The sequence below is a fragment of the Mastigoproctus giganteus genome, chromosome 1 (assembly GCF_048544385.1).
Source record: "Mastigoproctus giganteus isolate SK-2022 chromosome 1, ASM4854438v1, whole genome shotgun sequence".
NCBI classification, from domain to species: Eukaryota; Metazoa; Arthropoda; class Arachnida; order Uropygi; family Thelyphonidae; genus Mastigoproctus; species Mastigoproctus giganteus.
In genome coordinates this window covers 125,032,444-125,057,245 of record NC_143575.1, presented here as the reverse complement: position 1 = coordinate 125,057,245, position 24,802 = coordinate 125,032,444, and the positions used below count along the sequence as shown (strand labels likewise).

General features: G+C 35.8%; 1 protein-coding gene across 1 annotated transcript in view; it reads left to right on the top strand.

Annotated features, from left to right (window-relative positions):
- Positions 1 to 24,802, top strand: part of LOC150091122 (protein Mo25-like) — a 170,681-nt gene that overhangs the window by 99,194 nt on the left and 46,685 nt on the right. Inside the window, exons 5-6 of the mRNA XM_090382046.1 lie at positions 20,626 to 20,794; positions 22,925 to 23,050. Coding sequence (XP_090238172.1) covers positions 20,626 to 20,794; positions 22,925 to 23,050 — 295 coding nt within the window. The remainder of the gene's footprint in view (positions 1 to 20,625; positions 20,795 to 22,924; positions 23,051 to 24,802) is intronic.

Genomic DNA, 24,802 nt, shown 5'->3' with positions numbered 1-24,802 from the left:
AATCCGTTAGCCATAATTATGAGAGCTTTCGTGGACTCAGGGGAAGTACCCACAGACTGGAGATGTGCAAATGTAACCCCAATTCACAAAGGAGGATCAAAGGCTGACACAAGTAATTATAGACTTGTGAGTTTAACTTCTGTTCCAGGAAAATTAATGGAAGCACTGGTTAAAGAAGCACTGCAGGATCATCTTGACAAGAATTCAGTTATAGCTCAGACACAGCATGGTTTTGTTAAGGGAAGGTCTTGTCTGACCAATTTGATTGGATACTATGATGTAGTCACAAAAGAATTGGATGCAGGGAATAACTTTGATATTATATATTTGGATCTTAGAAAGGCTTTTGATACTGTTGCACATGGAAGACTGCTGCACAAATTGGAGCAGTGTGGCATTGGTGGTAAATTGTTGCTATGGATAAAGGGATGGTTGAGTGGCAGAAGACAGAGAGTGGTAATCAATGGATACTGCTCATCGTGGACTGATGTTATTAGTGGAGTCCCTCAGGGTTCAGTGTTGGGTCCATTGTTGTTTTCTGTATTTGTAAATAATATTGATGATGGTATATCAAGCTTAATGTCCAAGTTTGCAGACGATACGAAGGTTGACAGAGTTGTCAAAGACACTACTGACACTATGCTGCTGCAACAGGATCTGGATAGGTTGAGCAGATGGGCTGAGAGGTGGCAAATGAAGTTTAACATTGACAAATGTAAAGTACTACATATGGGAAACAGTAACCCCAGAGCAACGTATCAACTCTGTGGTAGAGAATGAGTAGGACCTGGGGGTAATTGTGCAGGCAGATATGAAGTTCTCTGAGCAGTGCGGACGGGCTGCAAGAGTAGCTCATGGTGTCTTATCAATGATATACAGTATTTTTTCTAGCAGGGATAGGGAGGTGATTATTCCCTTGTATAAGACAATGGTCAGGCCGCACCTTGAGTACTGTATACGCGTCTGGAGGCCTCATTTCAAGAAGGATGTAGAGCTGCTGGAACGAGTACAGAGAAGGGCAACAAGGTTAATGAACGGAACGAAGGGTTGCTCTTACGAAGAAAGGCTTAAGTTTTGCAAATTACAGTGTCTGGGGACTAGGCACCAGCGAGGTGATCTGATAGAGGTGTACAAAGCCTTGAATGGTTTGAGCATGCTCAATGCTGATGGGATACAGATTTTTGCTCAGAATAATCACCTGAGAGGGCATAAATTCAAATTGAGGAAAGACAGATGTAGGATAGATGTGCGGAAATTTGCCTTTAGCCAGCGGGTAGTTGGTTGGTGGAACAGACTTCCATCCCTTGTTGTGGAAGTTGATAGCCTAAATAAATTTAAGGCTCAGCTGGACAGGTATTTTGAACGATCGGAGGGGTGAAGTGGAGGGGTTTTTTTTTTGGCTGATGCTGCATAAGCTTGCTTTCTTGCATCATATGCCTCTACTAATGCTAAAGATATCGACGAGGAATACTACAACTTTCTGAAAGCCATCAAGTCAAAGAAACCTATAGGTAAAAAGAAATTCAAAGAAGAAAAATTAGTCAAGAAACACATGTCATGATGAACCGAAGACGACAAATGAAGAGCAAGGTAAACACTGACAAGGGTAAAATTGAGTATACTGAGTTATGCAAAGCCGTTAGAAAGTCACTCAGAGAGGACATAAGAAGGTTTCACACAAGATAAGTAGAACAAGCATTAAGGGAAAACAAAGGATTTAAATCAGCAGCCATGAGCAGTAATACAGAAAGACAAATGATACTGAAACTGAAGTATAGCGATGGTGTACTTATAAATAGGAGAAAAGGCATAATTCAAATAAGAGAAGGCTACTATAGAGAATTATACAAGACGCGACTGATTGATGCCAGCAGTGGAGAAGATGAATCACAAATTAGTAACACATATGACATACCCGATATCCTTCCTGATGAGGTAGAACATGCATTGAAGAAAATGAAGAACTAGAAAGCTCCTGGGGAAGATGAAGTTACTGTAGAGTTATTAAAATTGGGAGGAAAAGATATGACACAGAAACTGGCAAGACTCTTCTTAAAAACATTAGAGAAGGTGCGATATCATGTCTAAGGAGTGGATTAATGTAATCATAGTTTTACTGCATAATAAAGGAGATAAATCAGGAATTGGAAATTATAGACCAATTAGCTTGTTATCCTTCATCTACAAGTTGTTTACAAGGGTTATTATTTACAGATTAGAAAGAATACTTGATGAGAATTAACCGAAAGAGCAAGCTGGCTTTAGAACAGGATCCTCAATTATGGATCACCTTCACTAATGGACAAAGCAAATGAATATAAAACACCATTATGCCTGGCATTTGTGGATTATGAAAAGGAAATTGACTCCATACCGCATATGGCAATGTTTTGGGCACTGGAAAGACAAGGCATAGATACCCCATATATTATGATTTTGAAGAAAATATACGAGTACCTACCTCCTTTATTAGACAAAGACAGTAGCAAATTTTAAATTGAGAAAGGAGTTCGACCAACGAGTGTTAGCCAGAAAAAGATTAAATACTAAAAGTGTTATGGACTTAACTTTCAAAATTGTGAATTCCATCAGAGGACAATCTCTTTTAAGGAGACTTCAAAATGCAAATCGATGAAAATGAACCAGATCTGATATTATACACAAATGTGAAGTAGCTGAGTCAGAGTAAGTTTCTACAGAGATTTCGAAATTTGCTGAATGAAATGAAAAAATTTGTTAATCAAAGGGGAGATGATTATCAGTAGCTACAAGGTACGGAGTGGTCGCGTTATCTAGCTTTTTTTGGCAGATTTTGGCAATAAATTAAGTGATCTGAATTTGGAATTACAAGGAGAAAATAAAAATGTGGGTGACCCGATTAGCAGTATTTCTGCATATAAATATCAGTTTTTGGCAATGGCTAAGGATCTGAAAGAAAATAAATTTGATCATTTTGCAAATATGCAAGGTGATTTGCAAAATGACGAATTTTAATGAATTTAATAGTGAGAAGTATGGTTGTGGATGATTTTGAAACCAGATTCAGTGAATTTAAAAGAATTGAAGACATTGTTCAGTATATTTCTTATCCATTTAATATTGACTTAGATAAGAAACAAATTGCTGAAAAAATCGCTGAGTTTTCACATTGAGAAAATATTACTTGAAAATGAAATTATTACATTGCGAAATGATATTTCCATAAAAGCCAGATCATCAGAGAAAAGTACCCAAATGTCAAAAAAATGCAGTGAACTTTTAAATTTCTGTTTTGGTTCCACATATCTATGTGAATTGGCCTTTTTGTATTTGAAACAAACAAAGACAAAGAATCGCTCTACTCTTACAGACTTGCATACAGAAGATTCTTTATGGTTTGACCTTATCACAGTATATCCCTAATTTTGAAAGCTTGGCAGATGATATGAAGAAAAACTTCACATAAATTAAAAATTTAAATGTATGTAAATTTAAAATGAGAATTCTGAACTGTATTTAATTTTAAAATTTATAAATAAAATTTTTCAATGTGTTGATTAACTTTTTTAACCACGTGCAATGAAATTCTTGAGATGGTAGATCGCATCACAAATTAAGTTGGCCACCCCTGAACTAGATGATTATTATTTGTACCAGCATGTTAGAAAAAGTACTAGGAGTGAGAATATTCTTGACCTCACTGTTACTAACAAATCAGATGACATTACAGGGCTTAAAGTACAGGAACCATTGTTAGGAAGTGATCATGCAATTGTCAGTTGGAAGATGAGCATAGATGTTTCAGTAATTAAAGGTAAAGGCATGAGTTTTAATTTCAGAAGAGAGGATTTTGACAGTTTAAGGTGCTATATGGCATCTGTGAATTGGGCAGATTGTCGAGGGATGGCGAATACATTTGAATTATGGAATACTTTTAAAGCAGAAATCACAGAAGCAGTCAATGCATACGTACCTTTAAGAAAATATTGCAGGACGAGAATGCGGAAATGGATGATTGCATAGCTGGCTGGCAGAAAAATATAGCGTGGGTCAGTCATAGAGCGATAAAAAGTGCTAAAGCCTACAACAGGTAGTAGTTTATCTGTAATAGTACCACAACCACTTTATTAATTGATAGAGCATTTGAAGGACAGAATAGATGAACTGCAGATGAGAGTTAATTTTTTTTTGATGATCTTGTTAGAGGACAGCCTATTTATGCCTGGATTGGGAAAACATCAAATGTCTTATGCTGATAAAGCCAAGTCTGAAAGAACACAGGAGGTGACAAATAATCGGTATGTGGGGGTAGATTATACCGAAAGTGAAAATAACAGGGCTACTCTTTAAGACCAGGGAATTAAAACGTAAGACAGGCAACACCTCGATATTGAGAGTGGAGAATGAAACTATGTACAGTACAAGCCAGGAAGTTAAAGAAGTGGTGGTAAATACTCTAAAACAGGATTTTAAGGATATAAAAGTTAGGAACTTGGGATTGATTTGCAAAAGGTGGGGGGGGGGGTGTTAATTGAAACTGATACAGTGGAGGATTTGAATAAATTAGATAGTTCTTAGAATTTGCCATGGAAAGGGTTAAAGTATGATAATATCAAGTTAGCCAATCCGATAGTTCTGATTTATTATGCACCTAAGGAAGAAATTTTGGAGAAAAAATGAGAGTATAGGCCTAATGAATCTGATCAGTATAATGAGCAGTTGTGCAGAGAAATAGTGGGCCAATAAATCAGAGTGTCTTATAATGGGAGATTTTAATTTCTCAGAGATTGACTGGAATTTGTGGGTTGGTCACTCACACACTATCAAGTCCTTTGTGGATTTATTGGATGATAGTTTGCTACAGCAGCATGTTTGGGAGGCAACTAGAAGGAGTAATACTCTTGATCTGATTATCTGTAGTGATTTTTTATGCATTAAAAAGCTGCAGATAAAGGAACCACTAGGTGGCAGTGATCACAGTGTGCTGAAGTGGGATTTACTCAAAGAGGTAACTACCATCAGGGGTAAAGGGAAAGGTTTTTGCTTTCATAAAGATGACTACGGTGGTCTGAGATAGTATTTAAATTCTATATGGTGGGACCAACTGATGATGTTACCAACAGCAAATTCAAAACGGGAAGCATTCAGAGAATTAACCTTGGAAGCTACTAGGCTTTTCATACCACTTAAGAAATATTGTTCAAGATTTAGGCCTAAATGGATGTCAGATGGAATTAATTAGACATGTGGCAGAGAAGAAAAATGCATGGGATACATATAAATTAACAGGTGACACATAAGCCTATGACAGATATAAGCTGGTCTGTAACCAAGTCACCAAGTAGGTTAGGCAGGCAAAGGCAGAATACGATTGGATGGATTGAGCACACTGAGTTCTGATGGGATCCTTCCACTTGTTCAGATTATGAACCTAATGGGGGAATAAATTCAAAGTAAGAAAAGACAGACAGACATATAGATTTTTGGAAATTTGCCCTTAGCCAGCGGGTGGTTAATTACTGGAACAAACTTCCATCTGTCATTGTGTTGAAGTTGATAGGTTAAATAAATTTAAGGAGGAACTGGACAGGCATTTGGAGGGAATGGTGTTTTTTTTTTTTTTTTTTTTTTTTGTCTGATGCTGCATAAGTTCATATACTTGCTTTCTTGCATCACATGCCACTACTACAAAAAAAAAAAAAAGAGACAATATCTCCGAAGTTGTTTACAACTGCCCTTGAGGAAGCTTTCAAAAGATTAGACTGGACACAGCATTAGCATTAGTAGAGGCATTTGATACAAGAAAGCAAGCTTATGCAGCATCAGCCAAAAAAAAAAAAAAAAAAAATCCACTTCCGCTTCACCCCTCTGTTCGTTCAAAATACCTGTCCAGCTGAGCCTTAAACTTATTTAGGCTGTCAACCTCCACCACAAGGGATGGAAGTCTGTTCCACCAAAAAACCACCCGCTGGCTAAAGGCAAATTTCCGCACGCCTATTCTACATCTGTCTTTCCTCAATTTGAATTTATGCCCTCTCAGGTGATTTTTCTGAGCTAGAGGAAGAATCCCATCAGCATTGAGCATGCTTAAACCATTCAAGGCTTTATACACCTCTATCAGATCACCTCGCTGGTGCCTAGTCTCCAGACACTGTAATTTGCAAAACTTAAGCCTTTCTTCGTAAGAGCACCCCTTTGTTCCATTCACTAATCTTGTTGCCCTTCTCTGTACTCGTTCCAGCAGCTCTACATCCTTCTTGGAATGAGGCCTCCAGACCTGTATACAGTACTCTAGGTGTGGCCTGACCATCGCCTTATACAATAGAATAATCACCTCCTTATCCCTGCTGGAAAAATTCCTGTATATCATTGACAATACTCCATGAGCTACTCTTGCAGCCCGTCTGCACTGCTCAGAGAACTTCATATCTGCCTGCACAACTACCCCCAAGTCCCTTTCATTCTCTACCACTGTCAGTGTAGTACCACAGAGTTGATACGTTGCTCTGGGGTTGCTGTTTCCCATGTGTAGTACTTTACATTTGTCAATGTTAAACTTCATTTGCCACCTCTCAGCCCATCTGCTCAACCTTTCCAGATCCTGTTGCAGCAGCATAGTGTCAGTAGTGTCCTTGACAACCCTGCCAACCTTTGTATCGTCTGCAAACTTGGACATTAAGCCCGATATACCATCATCAATATCATTTATAAATACAGAAAACAATAATGGACCCAAAACTGAGCCCTGAGGGACTCCACTAATAACATCAGTCCACGATGAGCAGTGTCCATTGATTACCACTCTCTGTCTTCTCCCCCTCAACCACCCCTTTATCCATAGCAGCAATTTGCCTCCAATGTCACACTGCTCCAATTTGTGTAGCAGTCTTCCATGTGCAACAGTATCAAAAGCCTTTCTAAGATCCAAGTATATAATATCAAAGTTATTCCCTGCATCCAGTTCTTTTGAGACTGCATCATAGTATCCAATCAAGTTGGTCAGGCAAGACTTCCCCTTAACAAAACCATGCTGTGTCTGAGCTATAACTGAAGTCTTGTCTAAATGATCCTGCAGTGCTTCTTTAACCAGTGCCTCCATTAATTTTCCTGGAACAGAAGTTAAGCTCACAGGTCTATAATTACTTGTGTCAGCCTTTCATCCTCCTTTGTGAATTGGGGTCACATTTGCACATTTCCAGTCTATGGGTACCTCCCCTGAGTCCAAGGAAGCTCTCATAATTATGGCTAAGGGTTTGCTTACTTCCTTTGCTGCCTCCTATAATATAACTGGATAGATCCCATCCACCCCGGGTGCCTTTCTTGTGTTTATCTTCAACAGTTTCTCCTCCACTTTACTCCCAGTTATTTCAAGATTCTGTAGCTTACTACTACAGTTGAATACACCTCTGGCATTCCCCTCGCTGAATAACTCCTCATGTGTGAATGTCGATGCAAAATATTCATTTAGTTTGTTAGCTACCTGAGCAGGATCATCAACACTTGACCCATCAATATCAAGTGGACCAATCTGATTCATCCCCTTCCTTCTAGAGTTTACATAAGTAAAGAACTCTTTGCTGTTTTTCTTTGCATCCCTTGCCAAGGATTTCTCGTAATCTGCCTTCGCCTGCCTAACCTCCTTTGTAACTCGGTTGCATATCAACTTGTATCTATCATAGGCTTCTGTGTCATGTGTTAATTTGTATGTATCCCATGCATTTTTCTTCTCTGCCATATGCCTCATTAGTTCATCTGACATCCATTTTGGCCTAAACCTTGAACAATATTTCTTAGTTGGTATGTAAAGCCTAGTAGCTTCCAAGATAAGTTCTTTGAATGCTTCCCATTTTGAATTTGCTGTTGGTAACATCATCAGTTGGTCCCACTGTATAAAATTTAAATACTGTCTCAGTCCATCGTAGTCGCCTTTACAGAAGCAATAACCCTTCCCTTTACCCCTAATGGTAGTTACCTCTTTGAGTAAATCCCACTTCAGCACACTGTTGATCACTGCCACCTAGTTGTTCATTTATCTGCAGATTCTTAATACATGAAGAATCACTGCTGATAATCAAATCAAGAGTATTACTCCCTCTAGTTGCCTCCCGAACATGCTGATGTAGAAAACAATCATCCAATAAATCCACAAAATCCCTGCTAGTGTGTGAGTAACCAGCCCCCAAATTCCAGTCAATATCTGGGAAATTAAAATCTCCCATTATAAGACACTCTGATTTACTTGGCCCACTCTATTTCCCTGTACAGTTCCTTATTATACTCATCAGAGTCATTAGGCCTATAGCACACTCCTACTCGTAATTTTGATCTCCCAATGTTTATGTCACACCAAACTGACTCCACACTGCACTGTCCAGCGATGTCGACTGGCTTCACTTCCTTGGTTTTTATGTTCACTTCCTTGGTTTTTATACACAGAAAGGACAAGTCTTTTGCGTTGAAGAAAAATCAGAAATTGGAAATTATAGACCAATTAGCTTGTTATCCCACATCTACAAGTTGTTCACAAGGGTCATTACTAACAGATTAGAAGGATACTTGATAAGAATCAACTGAGAAACAACTGACTTCATCCTGCAGTAGATGAAGTATCAATGTGAAATTGTTTACTGCTACCCTTGAGGGAGCTTTCAGAAGATTATACTGGTCGCAGAAAGGAATCAATGTGAATGGAGAGTACCTAAACCATTTACGATTTGCAGACGACATTGTAGTCATAAGCCCCGATCCCAAAGAATTAGAGAAAAATTCTTTAGGATCGTTATTGGTAAATAGCTTCCAGCTATTTACCAATAATAGTAAATAGCTGGAAGTCAAGAGAAGAAATAATTTTGGCTGGATAGCATTCAGGAAATATAGTCACATACTGAGTAGCAGTATCCCAATTTGTCTGAAACATAAAGTAATGAACCAATGTATACACTCCACCATGACTTATGGAAGTGAAACTTGGGGACTCACCAAAAGAATGAAAGAGAAGCTGAGAACTACACATCAAAGAATGTAACGAATTATATTGGGAATCAGACTGTTAGATAAGAAGAGAAGCACATGAATTAGGCAGCAAACTCAAGTAAAGGACATTCTTATCAAAACTAAAGAACTAAAATGGTCTTGGGCAGAACACAGCTCAAAGTCATGATGACAGGTGGACTAAGAAAATAACAGAATATCCAAGAGGAGCTGGAAGACAACGATGGAGATGGACAGATAAAATTCATGTGTTTGTGGGTAGTAAATGGATGGCCCTTGCACAAAACAGAAGGAACTGGAAAGTTGCTGGAGAGGCCTTCATCCTGCAGTGGATTGAAAATGGATGATGATAATAATGATGAGATGGTTGTGAACGTTATCTCCAAAGAGCTCATTCCCCTCATCCCACAGGTGTTCATTTGGATGGAGGTCTGGTGACTGGGGAGATTACCAGAGTCGGCTGAATTCACTCATGTTCTTGGAACCAGATCTCTACAGTTCTGGCCTTATGGCATGGCACATTATTCTGTTGGAAGAACCCATTTGCAGATGAATATACTGCAGCTATGTAGGGATGTGCCTGGTTGAAATAATAACCCATGCCATCATGGGTTGTTGTTGCTCCACTGGTTTCAGGAACATCAAGGGGCCCATTTAACTCTAAGAAAACACTTCCTACTCGACTAGCCTGCATTGTATATGCTTGGCAGGATGAGTCCTGGACTTTTGTTTTCACAGTATTCTGGATTTCCCACTTTTGAAATGGCAGAAACTGGTATTTTGCAGATCGGGCATTGTTTTTCCAATTTTCCATTGTCTGGTGTTGGCATTCCTTGCACTGTAACCATGTATTTTCGCTTTTATCTGACAGCAGTGGATCTCAGTTTGGTTGTTGGCTGTGATGCCTACCATCCGAGACAAGGTAATGACGAGTTATGCATTCTGAAATGCCTCTCTACTTACCACTGTTGTACTAGTTGTTATTTGACTGACTATTGTCTTTGTTATCTTGTGCAAGTCTTTCCAGCTATAGGATTGCCACTGGTTGTATATTATTTGGTTATTAGAAAAATAATAAGAGGAGTTTACCTCAATATAGTACGTAGAGCACTTCCATATGATACCTTCCAGAGGGTATCATACTGAAGTGTTCTACGTACTATATTGAGGTAAACTCCTCTTATTTTATTAATATTATTATCAACGTAGAATATATTGAGTATTACAGCTCTGATTCATACTGTCTAATTATTTGGTTATTGGACTAATCTTGACGCATTCAAGACACAGTCATATGTAAAAACCATAGCAGTTTCCAAGATACTCCCACCCACACATCTGCTACAGAATACCTTGCCATATTCAGAGTCATTCATATCTTTCATCTTGTACATTGTCACAGTGAATTGCACACATACAGCATCCCTGTGTTATTGTATTACACAATATGAGCAGGTGATAAATTTTTAAATATTCAAATATTTCACAAAAAAATTTACATTAAAAAATATTGCAGGCTTTTAGTAAAAGGATGAACATTGGTATACTCAAAATAGAATTTGAAAAAAAAAAAAAAATCAAGAAATTAAAAACAGACACCTGTCAGGTGTAGCATCACTGTTTTTGTGACAATAGGGCTGTCATTAATGACAGGTTAAGATTCTTTTCTCTAATGATAATTAGAGAAGAGGAGCCTAACCATTATGCTTATTCTTGTAAACTTGTGGCTGTCTTTATGCTGAATCTAGTACAAATATTACCAGTATTGTTAGGTATTACCTATCATTTAAAATTTCCCGTAAATATTTCTATTGATGTAATTCATTTTCTGCTGGATTCCAAGCCATGCTGGGATACCAAGAAACGAATGTGCGGACTATGCCGCTAAGATCCATCCAACAGAATCATCACAGTATTATGTTCCATATCTTGACTACAAAAGTAATATACGAAGGATATACAGGAAACAAGGGACAATTCGATGGCAAACCCAAACGCATAATAAACTCCTTCAAATAAAACCTGCACCGCATTTTTGGTCCTCCAGCTTCTGTGTAAACAGAACGGAGAAAGTAATATTAACTGGAGCGCAAATTGATCACAGTCAACTTACCCACCTTTATCTCCTCACAGGTAATGATCCTCTGCAATGCACACAGTGCAACTCTCCTCTTACAATGAAACATATTCTTGTTGAGTGTACTTTGTACACCACTGCCCACCAAGTCTCATTTAGCTTTCTTTCAAATTTTAAAGAACTCCCCGACACTCTACCACATCATAGGTAATGATGCTAATCTGCTGGAATTTTTCCACTTTAGTAAACAGATAAAATTATATCACCATTTTTGACTGATGCCATAACAGTCACTATGCATGTGTACCATTCATAACGTTGATTAGTGCAATATGGCTTAAGTTGCCTTTGCACCAAAAAACAACATTGATGTAATTGTAATTTTGTGTCCTTTTGTTTAAACAAATCTTCAACTAATATTATTCTTTCTAGTGGAATGTATTTCTTAAATTTCAAAGAGCTCTTTGTCATCTTTTTTTTTTTCACCTTGGGCTGATTTATATGCATAGATTTCTTAACCCAGATGTTTATCTTAAATTGTGTCCATGTGACTTTACTGGATAGTGTTTTTTTCATACAGTTTAAACTCTCTTCCACACTAGATCTAAATCCATTGCTACACTTTCCTTGCATTTACTTTGAGAATAAATTTATAAATTATTGTTTAGCTAAAGCTCACATATTCATCTTAGGTTTAATTCCACTTTGCTGCTTAAGCTTTAGATGTTAGTCATACCTGTCATAGTGGTCGTTATAGTAGCATGTTTAGCACTGTGTATATTGATTTCTTTGACAAGTATAGTGGCGACCTTGTTGACTTGAGTGATGGACCACCCGGTATGAGTTTCAGTTGCTTTGTTCTACTCTTGGTAAAGTTTTATGGCTCCTCCCATTGGGTAGCCTCTGTCCCTCATTAATTGAGTTGATTTTAAAATATGCTTGAGAACAATCACTCATAAATATAAGTGCGTGTACATACACACACTCACACTCACTCTTATGTAACCGTTTGGTAACTATATGGTGTTCGTCAAAAAGATACTGAAAGTTACAGATCGCTAGGAAAATTTATCCTTCTCCTCACCTTTCAGGAAAATTTCAGATCCCTTAGGTCAGTGGTGTGCAAACTATGGGGCACAACCCCTGCAGGGTTCTCAGAATGAATTAAAGGGGTCGTGGCAGTTTTCAAATAAAATTAGTTATTGTGTACATAAAAGCTAAAAAACCTGTTGTTAAAATTACTTTTTCAATACTGTAGGTGTAGAGACTTTACTACTCGAACGAAGTCTGAGATACAAATGAACCCTATTGCCACTCTTTATTTTTAGGGTGGTTTCAAGTTTGATGCAGGTGGCTTTCTTACTTATTGACTTTGTGGGTAATACACTTTAATTTGCTCACTTGCTATGGGGACACAAAGCAGCTGACTAGTATAACTTCTCAGTACTATTCAATTGCTGAATGTAATCCCTTTAGCTCTTAATTTGTGCTTCCTACAGCAAAAATTTCTGAAATTGCCTAAAGGCCAGAGGTGCGAATATACAGTGGCAGTAAATAGCAAGTTTGTTGCATCCACGCTTTATTCTGCTTCGTATTTGGTGCTTTCACGTCAACTTGGATGTGTTTTTCATTCTTTTGGTACTTTTTATATTGTTGTTTTTAAGAAAACTACATATTTTTATATATTTTACCCTGGACAATTGAGTAATCAGAACAAAATGGTCGAGGAGTGACGGCAGTAATGTTGCTTCAGAAGCTTGAATGGGCAAGAAATGTATCGTGAAAATTTGGACACTAACGTTATTTCAAGTGTAGTGCAACGACCAATTTCTTGTAGAGAGCCATCATATTGCAAATCAGAAAAAATAAAAAAGAATAGACCAGTGGCACGCAAAGTCATTTCGCTTGCGACCCCCTTTATTAAATATATAATTGATATGATCCCTCAATGTAAACCCCAAGGTAGGATGACCAGATTTTTAGAGAAGAAAAATGGCATTTTATAAATTATCTAGTAGAAAATGTTATTTGAGTACTGAGAAAGGAATAAAAATAATCATTTAATGTTTTAAATAATACAGCAAAAACAGCAAATTAAATTCTTCAATTAAGATTACAAACAATAAAAAATTAACAATAACAAAACAATTAATGAGAAGAACGATCCTGGATAACCAATAATATTTGGTCCATATTTGATGCAGTGTTTGAAATTACTAATCTCGTGTCATCTTCTGGATCAAGTCTGGAACATTTTTTTTTGTTTGTTTGTTTTTTTACCTGTTAATTTTGAGAAACCAAACTCACATAAATATGTAGACCCAGAAGGTAGCAATGTTTGTATCGCCATTTTCGATAATTCTGGATACTCATCTCGAAGAGAAAGCCAAAATTTTTCACAAGTTGTCATCTTGAAAGAAGCACTTATTGCTTCGTCAGATGATAGGTCGATAAGATCTTCCTTTTGCTGAATGATAATTTCGGGACATAAGAAATATCAAAAGCAAAGGGATCACGAATCCAATACAACATTATTTTTTCTGGAGATACATTAAATCATTTGGAAAAATTCTTAATTAGCATTGTTAGTTGGGTGGCAATGATATCCCTAAATTGTAAAATGTCAATGTTATAACAAAATCAGAAAAGCATGGGAACATTTCAGGATAGTGTTTTTTCCATACAGTTTAAACTCTCTTCCACACTAGGTCTAAATCTGTTGCTACACTTTCGTCACATTTACTTAATTTAACATAATTTTATAATTATTACACTCAAATTCAGTTTTCCAAAGATTAAGCTTCCCTTTGAAAGTTTCTGTTTTATCATTGAGTATTAATATATTTGTTCCTTGTCCTTGAAGGCAATTTAAATCATTAAGTTTTTCAAATATATCAGCAAGGGAACTAAGTTTTCCAAGCCATTTTTGATTTGTAAACAATTGAGCAAGGTTCTCATTTTTATCCAATAAAATTAATAAAACTTTGTGTGAGGTCAAAAAGACATCACAACACTTTACTACTGGACAACCACCTCACTTTCGTATATAAAAGAAGTGTTTCATCCCATTTCATTACAAAGCATTGTAAAAAGTCTGCTATTTAAGCTTCTACTTTTTAATAAAGTTGATCACACTACATATGTCAAAACTTCGAGAAATCAATTTGCATTTCGTTTTCTACTAATGTGTCTGTGTATAATGCAATGATTCAAAACTATACAGTGGAACCTCTATATTCGTCAAATCCAATATTCGTCACATTTTTTCGGCAAAAAAATCCCCTGATATTCATCCAAAAATCCAATATTTGTCACGAAACGTCCCCCACCACATGGTCATCCTAGCCTCGTGCAATTGCCCACACAGTCAGCTAGCCTCGCACAATCACCCACGCAATCAGCCAGCCCTGTGCAATAGCCCAGCAGTCTGCCTTGTGCGATCGGTTCAGTGTACATCACCTATTATTTTCTCTTTAAATTTTTTTTTAATTTTTGCAATTTTTTGCAGTTATCTTTGTAAAAAGAAGTGACCATGGCCCCCAAAAAAAGTGTAATGAAGAAAAACAACCGAAAAGAAAGCTGTGAGAACCACAATTGAGTTGAAAAAAGAAATCATTACTAAGTTTGAAAGTGGAACATGTGTTTCCAACTTAGCGTTAGAATTTAACATGTCGATAACTGCGCTAAGCAGCATAATTAAAAATAAAGAAACAATTAAAGCTGCTGATGTGGCAAAAGGTGTAAAAATTCTTGCTGCTAAAAGATCACAAACATATGAAGACATGGAAAATCTTTTGTTAGTATGGATTACTGAGAAGCAAATGGCTGGTGATAGTATTTCAGAATATATCATCGGCAAAAAAAAAAAAAAGCAAGGCAGTTATATGATGACCTGCAGAAAAAAGAACCCAGGAACCAGTGGTGATTTCATGGCAAGTAAGAGCTGGTTCGAAAAATTTAAAAGGCAAACGAGCATTCATAGTGTAGTTAAGCATGGAGAGGCTTCAAGCTCGAAAGCAGAAGATGCTAAAAAGTCTGAAAATTTCAAAAACTACGTAAGACACTGAGAAATTTATCCCTCAGGTTTTTAATTGTGATGAGACAGGCCTATTCTGGAAAAAATGCCTAGAAGAACCTACATCACAAAAGAGGAAAAAGCATTGCCCGAACACAAACCAATGAAAGACAGATTAACACTCTTGCTGTGTGGTAACGCTAGTGGGGACTGTAAAATTAAACCATTTCTTGTTTATCATTCAGAAAATGCGAGAGTTTTTAAGAAGAACAATATCATAAAAAGTAAACTAAATGTGATATGGAGGGCTAACAGTAAGGCTTGGGTAACAAGACAGTTTTTCCTGGAGTGGATGCACAAAGTTTTTTCCCCAAGTGTGAAAGCTTATCTGGAAAGTTATAATTTACCTGTAAAGGCCTTCTTGGTTTTGGACAATGCTCCTGCTCGTCCCACTGGCTTGGAAGACGATTTGGCAGGGGAATACAGTTTTATTCGCATTAAATATCTACCACCAAACACAACTTCTCTAATCCAACACATGGATCAGCAGGTCATTGCCTGTTTCAAAAAACTTTATACAAAAGCCCTGTTTCAAAGGTGTTTTGAAGTGATGTCGGAGATAGAACTTACATTGAGAGAATTTTGGAAAAATCACTTCAATATCCTCCATTGTTTGAGGGTAATTGATAAGACACGGTGGGAAGTGTCTTCCAGGACAATGAACTCGGCCTGGAGGAAATTGTGGCCATAGTGTGTGTCAGAAAGAGACTTTGAAGGTTTTTGGTCATAGCCTGTTGTTGATGAAATTGTGTCTCTGGGCAGGTCCATGGGATTTGAAGTTGATAGTGAGGATGTAGAGGAATTGGTGAAGGACCATAGAAAGGAGCTCACCACAGAAGAACTGTTGGACCTTCATAAAGAACAGGAAGCTGAAACAGTGGAAGAAATTTCATCAGAGGAGGAAGGGTCAAGTAAAGGCAGCATCCAAAATGCTGTCCAATTGGGCCAAAACGCAGAGTATGGTCGAGAAGTGGCACCCGAACATTGCCGTAGTTAATCAAAATATAAATTCATTCAATGATAATGTGATTGGCTACTTTTGGAAAATTTTCAAAATAGATAGAAACAGCAAACATTGGACAAGTTCTTTGCTAAATTGAGTGCTAGTGAATCATCGGGAAAGGGACAAAAAAGACATTGATCACCAGAATTGGAGTTATAGTATGGGATGTTTTAATGGAAGGTGACTCCCCTTCTAAACAATACATAATTCCTTTCCTCCTCTTCAGCTTCTGCCATTATCACTCCTCAGTAAAGGTAAACTTCTGGTTAATTTTTTATTTATTTATGTATCAGATTCGGGATTGGGAACGGATTATTTCAATTTTAGTTAATTCCTATGGAAAAAATTGATTCTATATTCTTCCAATTCAGTGTTCATCCATCCCTCAGGAAAAGATTAATGACAAATATAGAGGTTCCACTGTATTTGGAGCAATTTCCTTTACTTTGCTTTTTAAACTTTTATTTTTTCCTGTTAATGCAGCTGCTCTATCAGTACAAATCGCAGAGCAGTTGGTCCACAATAGATTGTTCGTTTGAAAGAAAATACTAATATTAAAATTCATCCCACCCCAGCGTTCTTCCTTTTAAAGCTTTGCGAAATAGAAAACCCTCCAAAATATCTCCCTCGTAGCAGTATCTTACATATACAGTAAGTTGAGCAAGGTTTTAAATATTTGTGGATTTATCTAACTGTATTGCAAAAATTAGACTTTCTCTGAAACGATTTAATAAACTGAATTTTATGTTTTCCGTGATAATTGTAATACCCCACGAGACTGTCTCTGGATAGAGGAATGGTAATTAAATAATTGCTGTATTTTTCTCCGTGCGTAATTGAAATCATTTTTATTGCAGCAGGCAGAACAAGAGATTCAGCAACAGTATGGGATTTCAATTTTTTTCCTATTAAATATTAAACTTCCAGCGATTGCTCTTAAAGTGTGTTTGTTTGTTATTTGGTTTTTTGGCGCATTAACAACTAAGGCCATATTGCTCCGGGGATATGCAGTGGTCATTCCCTGACCTTTCCGCATCCTCCGTATTTGGTGGGCACAGGCTCGAACCCCGGTCTAATCAAGAAGCGCATGCTACGCACTGTTGCTCCTGCCCACCTGGCTACAGAGGCACCTGCTCTTAAAGCTCTACAAGGAACTGCCGTATGTTCCTTCATGAAATATTTCAGACCTTGTATGGCATCGGCTTGTTATTGAAAAGGATTCAGTATTTTTCATTAGCTCTGGATGCTTCGTATGTTTTCATGCTTTCGTTAGCCATTTGTTTCGTAACATATTACGCACAAAGGACGTTGCTCATCATCAACAACACTGTAAGTAAAGCCATACTTTATAAATTCTTCTTGATATTGTCTGTTCTTTTTGATTTGGAATATGATGGCTCTCTACTAGAAATTGGTGGTTGCACTACACTTGAAATAACATTAGTGTCCAAATTTTCACATGATACATTTCTTGCCCTTTCAAGCTTCTGAAGCAACATTACTGCCATCACTCCTCGACCGTTTTGTTCTGATTACCCAATCATCCATGGTAAAATATATAAAAATATGTATTTTTTCTTCTTAAAAACAACAATAATATAAAAAGTACCAGAAGAATGAAAAACAGATCCAAGTTGACATGAAAGCAGAAAAAAGCGTGCGTACAACAAACTTGCTATTTACTGCCACCATATGTATATTCGCACCTCTGGCCTTTAGGCAAGAGGTGCCTCCGTAGCCAGGTGGGAAGGAGCAGCAGTGCGTAGCACATGCTTCTCGATTAGACCGGGGTTCGAGCCCGTCACCACCAAATACAGAGGATGTGGAAAAGTCAGGGAATGACCACTGCATATTCCCCGAGCAATATGACCTTAGTTGCTAATGCTCCTAAAAAACCAAATAACAACAACAACCTTTAGGCAATTTCAGAAATTTTTGCTGTAGGAAGCACGAATTAAGAGCTAAAGGGATTATGGTTCAGTAATCGAGTAGTACTGAGAAGTATTAATACATACTGAGAAGTCACACTAATCAGCTACTTTCTGTGTGTCCATAGCTAGTGAGCAAATTAAGACGTATTACCTAAAAAAAACATTAAGTAAGAAGGCCACCTGCATCACACTTGAAACCACCCTAAAAAATCAAGTGCCAATAGGGTTCATTCACATCTCAGACTTTTTTCAAGTAGTAAGGTCTCTTCACCTACAGTATTGAAAAAAATAATTTAACAATAGGTTTTTTTTAGCTTTTACGTACACAATAGCTAATTTTATTTAAAAATTGCCGCGACCCCTTTAATTTGTCCTGCGACCCCTCTGGGGGTAGCACCCCATAGTTTGCGCACCACTGGAATAGACAATATCAGGAAGAATTTATGAAGTACGGCTTTACTTACAGTGTTGTTGATGATGATGAACAACATCCTTTGTGTATAATATGTTATGAAAAAAATAGCTAAGGTAAGCATGAAACCTATTAAATGAAAAATAGACACTTGCATACGAAGCATCCAGAGCTAATGAAAAATACTGAATCCTTTTCAAAAGACAATACAGCAGTTCCTTGTAGAGCTTTAAGAGCAGTCATTGGAAGTTTCATATTTAATATGAAAAAAATTTAAATCACATACTGTTGCTGAATCTGTTGTTCTGCCTGCTGCAATAAAAATGATTTCAATTATGCATGGAGAAAAGTACAGCAACGATTTAAATACTATTCCTCTATCCAGAGACAGTCTCGCAGCGTATTACAATTATCAGAGACAACGTAAAATTCAGTTTATTCAATCATTTGAGAGAAAGTCCAATTTTTGCAATACAGTTAGATGAATCCACAGATGTTTCCAACTTGCTTAACTTACTGTATATATTGGATACTGCTACGAGGGAGATATTTAGGAGGATTTTCTATTTTGCAAAGCTTTGGAAGGAAGAACGATGGGCCAGAAGATTTTTGATGTTATAAATATTTTCTTTCAAACAAACAATCTAACAGAGAACAACTTTTGTTGAGATTTGTACTGATGACTGCATTAAATAAAGTTTAGAAGGCAAAGTAAAGGATATTGCTCCAAATATAGTTTTTAATCATTGCATTATACATAGGGAAGTATTAGTAACGAAGGAAATGCAAACTGATTTGCACAAAGTTTTGAATGATGCAGTAAGTGTGATCAACTTTATTAAAAGTAGAAGCTTAAATAGCAGACTTTTCACTATACTTTGTAATGTTGTAATGGAATGAGATGAAACTTCTTTTATATACAAAAGTGAGGCGGTTGTTCAATAGTAAAGTGTTGAGACGTCTTTTTCACCTCAAACATGGTTTTGTTTTTATCGGATAAAAAAGAGAACCTTGCTCAATCATTTTCAAATCAAAAATGGCTTGGAAAACTTAGTTCCCTTGCTGATATATTTAAAAAAACTTAAGGATTTAAATTTGTCTTCAAGGACAAGGAACAAATATATTAATACTTAGTGATAAAGTAGAAACTTTCAAAGGGAAGCTTAATCTTTGGAAAACCGAATTTGAGCATAATAATACTGAAATGTTCCTATGCTTTTCTGATTTTGTTATAATATTGACATTTTCGAATTTAGGGATATCATTGCCACCCACCTAACAATGCTAATTAAGAATTTTTCCAAATGATTTGATGTGCCCCCAGAAAAAAATGTATTGGATTCGTGATCCCTTTGCTTTTGATATTTCTTCATGTCCCAAAATTACCATTCAGCAAAAGGAAGATCTTATTGACCTGTCGTCTGACGAATCAATAAATGCTTCTTTCAAGATGACAACTTGTGAAAATTTTTAGCTTTCTCTTCAAGATGAGTATCCAGAATTATTGAAAATGGCAATACAAACATTGCTACCTTTCAGGTCTACATATTTATCTGAGGTTGGTTTCTCAAAATTAATAGCTATAAAAACAAAAGAGCATTCCAGCCTTGATATGGAAGATGATATGAGATTAGTAATTTCAAATATTGCATCAAATATGGACCGAATATTATCGGTTATCCAGGCTCATTATCATTAATTGTTTTGTTTTGTAATTGTTAATTTTTTATTGTTTTGTAATCTTAATTGAAGAATTTGATTTTTGTTTTTGCTGTATTCAATTAAAATATTAAACAATTATTTTAATGTATAAATTAAAATGGAAACAATTTTTTTATTCCTTTCTCAGTACTCAAATAAAATTTTCTACTACATAATTTATAAATTGCCATTTTGCTTCTCTAAAAGTCTGGTCATCCTACCTCGGAGTTTGCATTGAGGGATCGTGTCAATTTTATATTTAATAAAGGGGGTCGCGAGCAATATATGTTTGGGTCTTAGGTCCTAAGTAAAATACTGTATGTGTAGCTTTGTTGTAATTGTGATTTCTATATATTGCAGATGTTTAATTTTCAAATTAGGATATATATTTCTTGTTTGAATTTATATAGATATGAAAGATAGGCATGTATAGCAGATTCTTTCCCAATTTTTAAGGTACGAGAAGCAAGATATTGCTTTAAACAGTGGCACAATGCTAAGGGAATGTATCCAGTATGAAGCACTGGCTAAGATAATATTATATTCTGATGATTTTTTTAACTTTTTCAAATATGTGGAGGTATCTACTTTCGATATAGCATCAGATGCATTCTCAACTTTTAAGGTGAGTAATTTCTTTCCTTCTTTTTAAAATTTTTTTTTAGTTGAATTTGAAGCAGTTGAATTTTTCTTTTTAATCTAATCAAGAATAGGTAAAGAAAAGTTAACCTTTATGCTGTTTATAAATGTGCATGGATCACATATGTAGTTTTTACCAGCAGTCTATGGGGAAACATTAATAGTTTGGGCTAATGGTTTTTATTTTGAAATATCATTTGACCAAATTGATGACTAAAAAAAACTTAAGTCATGCATTAGCTCTTAGAAACTAAGTGAGGCACATGTGCTCTCTTGCTTTGTTAGTCAACTTTCTAATTTTTGATAATGCAACATAGCAAGTGTGTATCAATCACTTTGATTTTTTACAGAATCTTTTTCTTTTAATTCAGTGATATTCAATTACAAAAATCTCTTCCCTTCAAATATCTCTATTATTCTGGTTAGTCTTAAAAGAAATCCTACAGAACTGCGTGAAACACTGTTGCACAGTTTGAAGGTTATAGTAGAATGTGAAGTTGCAACATTTGGTATCATAGCATCATATTTTTATGAGTAGAAGGATCAAACAATAACTTTAATGCAGGATAATTCATTTATTGCAGATATATTTACAAAATGAGTCATGCAAACCAGGATCAGAGTAAAACTGTTTATTTCCAAGAAGAAATGATATGAAAGCTATAGACACTATTGCACAGGTAAGGGCATTAGTTTTGCACATGGCTGAGGGAACATTAGAGTTAGTAAGTGATTTTTATCAGAACGTGGTAGAGATATTTAAACATGAGCAGCATTCTAAATTATGGTGCCTCCGATAAGAAATATCAGAGTGTAATTAAGTACAATACCACCTTTGAAGCAAAAGGAATAATGGAGTGCATAATATAGCTACAACTCTCCAGATTTTTGACTCTGTTTGCTCCCTTCTACATTTTGCCATTGTGCTAAAGTGTTATCTGTATCATTTCTCCATATTTTTGCACTATACTGTAACCTTGACATTGTTAAAGTTTGTGGTGAAATTGATGGTGTTTTGTCTGACCTGTAGAGATTTGCTTAGTTAGCAAATTTGGAAAGCTGCAAATGGGCTTCATCATTCATAAACAAATTGTGAATAAAGTCTTCATTCTCATCAGAAGAGTATGCAATTGGTGACAGAAATTTTACTGCATAATGTAATCACAATCTTTCAGTACATACACTAGAAATTTAAAATGTGTGTTGTGAACGTTTGTCTGAAATGTTTACTGAAACTGCATATTGATGTGTGGAATCCATTGGTGGGTGGCCTAATAGCAGTGAGGTTTTCTGGTGTACATACACTTCTGTTTTCCACGGGAACTTATTTTTTTAGGGCAGAACCAATTTCCTCAAACTTCTTAATCTATGTTTTAATTGCATGAGCTGATAGTACTGCAGTATTATAACTGATTTTAAAATAGTGTGCTGAAATAAGTTCTGATAATGCTGTCATTATTTATATAAAATCTTTAATTCTGTGATGTTGACGCCAGTTTTGGACAGGGAAACAGCTTTTATAATTGCCTGTTTCTGTGCCACACATAGTAATACATTCTGTGAATGTTTCTACTAAAGTTTTAGGCTAGCCTTGGTTAGCTTCCATGGCTACAAAATAGGGTTATGTGGGTTCAGTCTCAAGTTGTACATATTTTATGGCAGTGTACATTGCTAGAAAAAATGCATAAATAAATAGAAATTTATATGTTTTATTTAAAATTGTAAAATAACATGCTGATTGAGTCAAATTTACGAATAAGTATTTTCAGCCTTCTGACATTTTAAAGATGGTATCATTTGAAAGTTTAAAAAACTAAGGTATATGCTCTGGTGAAGCGATAAACTTCACCAGTCTGTTATTTTTGTTACATTTTTCAGTGAAGCTGTAAATAAATGTTTGTTCAACATAACATCCCTATCCCTTGTCTTAAAAATTGAATTAGACGATTGGCATACATTCCATTAAAGAGTATAATATATGTTCAGTGGTCACTTAATAACTTAATAAATAAATCAAATACAAAACAACTGAGTGTAAAGAAAAGTGGATTGAGTTTTACTTATTATTATTATATGTGCAATTTCAAGTATAACTTCAAAGTTGTTTGTGTTACAGGAGGTTTTGACTCGGCATAAAATTCTGGCTGCAGAATTTTTGGAAAGCAACTATGATAAGGTGTTCAGCCATTATCAACATCTTTTAAATTCTGAGAATTATGTTACCAAGAGGCAGTCTTTAAAGGTTTGTATAATGTGTGTTTTGCTAGCTATTGGAAAAACAGTTATTATTTTAGTGCACATTGTTTAAATATTTAGATGTTACACTCCACTTAAAATGCAATTGAGACCCTACCGGCCCTTGATTGCTGTTGAGCAGAGTAACAGTTTGCATTTTTTTGCCCTTCATCATTTATTTTATTTTTGAATAAAAATCAAATATTTATTAGATGGGTAACTTTGAACCAATTAGAAAGCAGTTAAGAAAGTTGGTCACTGAGTTTGACACTTACAAATATAATTTGCAAAATGTGTCTCTTTTGCAAATTATATTTAATCCAATTTGCAAGTGATCAAAGCTTTGGTAAAAGTGCTGTAACATATTGCTGAATAATAAATATTTTGTATAAGTAAAATATAAGTAATATATTTTGTATAAGTAAATAATAAGTATTTTGTATCAGTCTAAAGTATAGGTAATTTGTATATCCTCTCTTCCCCCCCCCCACCACAAAACCTAGTTGTTCAGAGTCATGATTAATTAGATATAGAGTTTTGGTGCAGATAATATGGAGTATGTGTAAAATAAAATTTGAAGTCTGAATTGGGGTCCCACAACTTGGAATAGCTTGTTTACTTCAAAAAGATAACCAAAACCTCATAGATTCAGTGTTATGATGAAATTGAAGGGATTATACTGAGCTAATGTGCAGTGCATAATATCATTATGCATTGCACATTAGCACCAAAAAAAGTTTTCTTATAGTTACCAAGGCATTTTTTAAAAAGAATGATGGTGGAGGGGGATAACAAGTTAATGTATTCAAACACATTAACAAATAGTAATAATTCATGACTTATTTAAAAAAAAAAAAAGTGTAAAGTGATGACTTATGTGCAAACTGAGAGCATTTCATTAGGTGCATCCACCATAGTTCTTTGTCCACTCTTCCAATCAGTGAATGGCAACAAACATCCAGTGCTTTGGCTGCAATGTACGATATACAAATAGCCTATGTGATATGTATGGAAAAATTAAATAATAATTGCCAGATTTCTTTTGGTCTGATTTTAATGTAATTTTGGAAGGCTCAACAAATCACTCTAAAGAGCAAAATATAAAATTTTATGAAAATGAATCTAATGAATAATAAATAAATTATCTGTTTATAGTCTGGGACAACCACACACTCAGAGGAGATCCCAAGATCAAAAGGATACAAGAAACAGCACCGTGTTTAGCAGTCACGGGCTTGAACCCCAGTCACTCAAAGCACATATACTTATGTATCCTCGCACTTGACCCGCCTACAGCGGTCGTTGTTATAGGTGGACAGATGGACATGGTGAAGACAATAGGCACCTCATGCATATATAATAATGAACCTAAAAAGCAAAATGGTTGGCTCATTCATAACAATGTGTTGTATCATGCATCACTTGCTATCCATCAGTTTCACTGACAATAACATATTTTACAATGACAGTATCTACATGATTTCATACCAAGCAAATCTTGGCTATTCTTGAAATTAAAACAGGACCTCGAAGGAAAAAAATTTTGTTGAGTTGATTCAAGAAATCCAGTGAAACCATACCAACTGCTTAAAATGTTTTGATCAGTGGCAGGCATTATAGTACAGTTTTTTTGGAGAAGGATATTAAATTGAAGACTTAATATTGCAAACATTTATTTGTCACTGAATAAATTAATTTTTTATTTCATGCTTTTTATTTTATTTAATTTCTTTATCTTCACATCTTGGCCTAATTAATA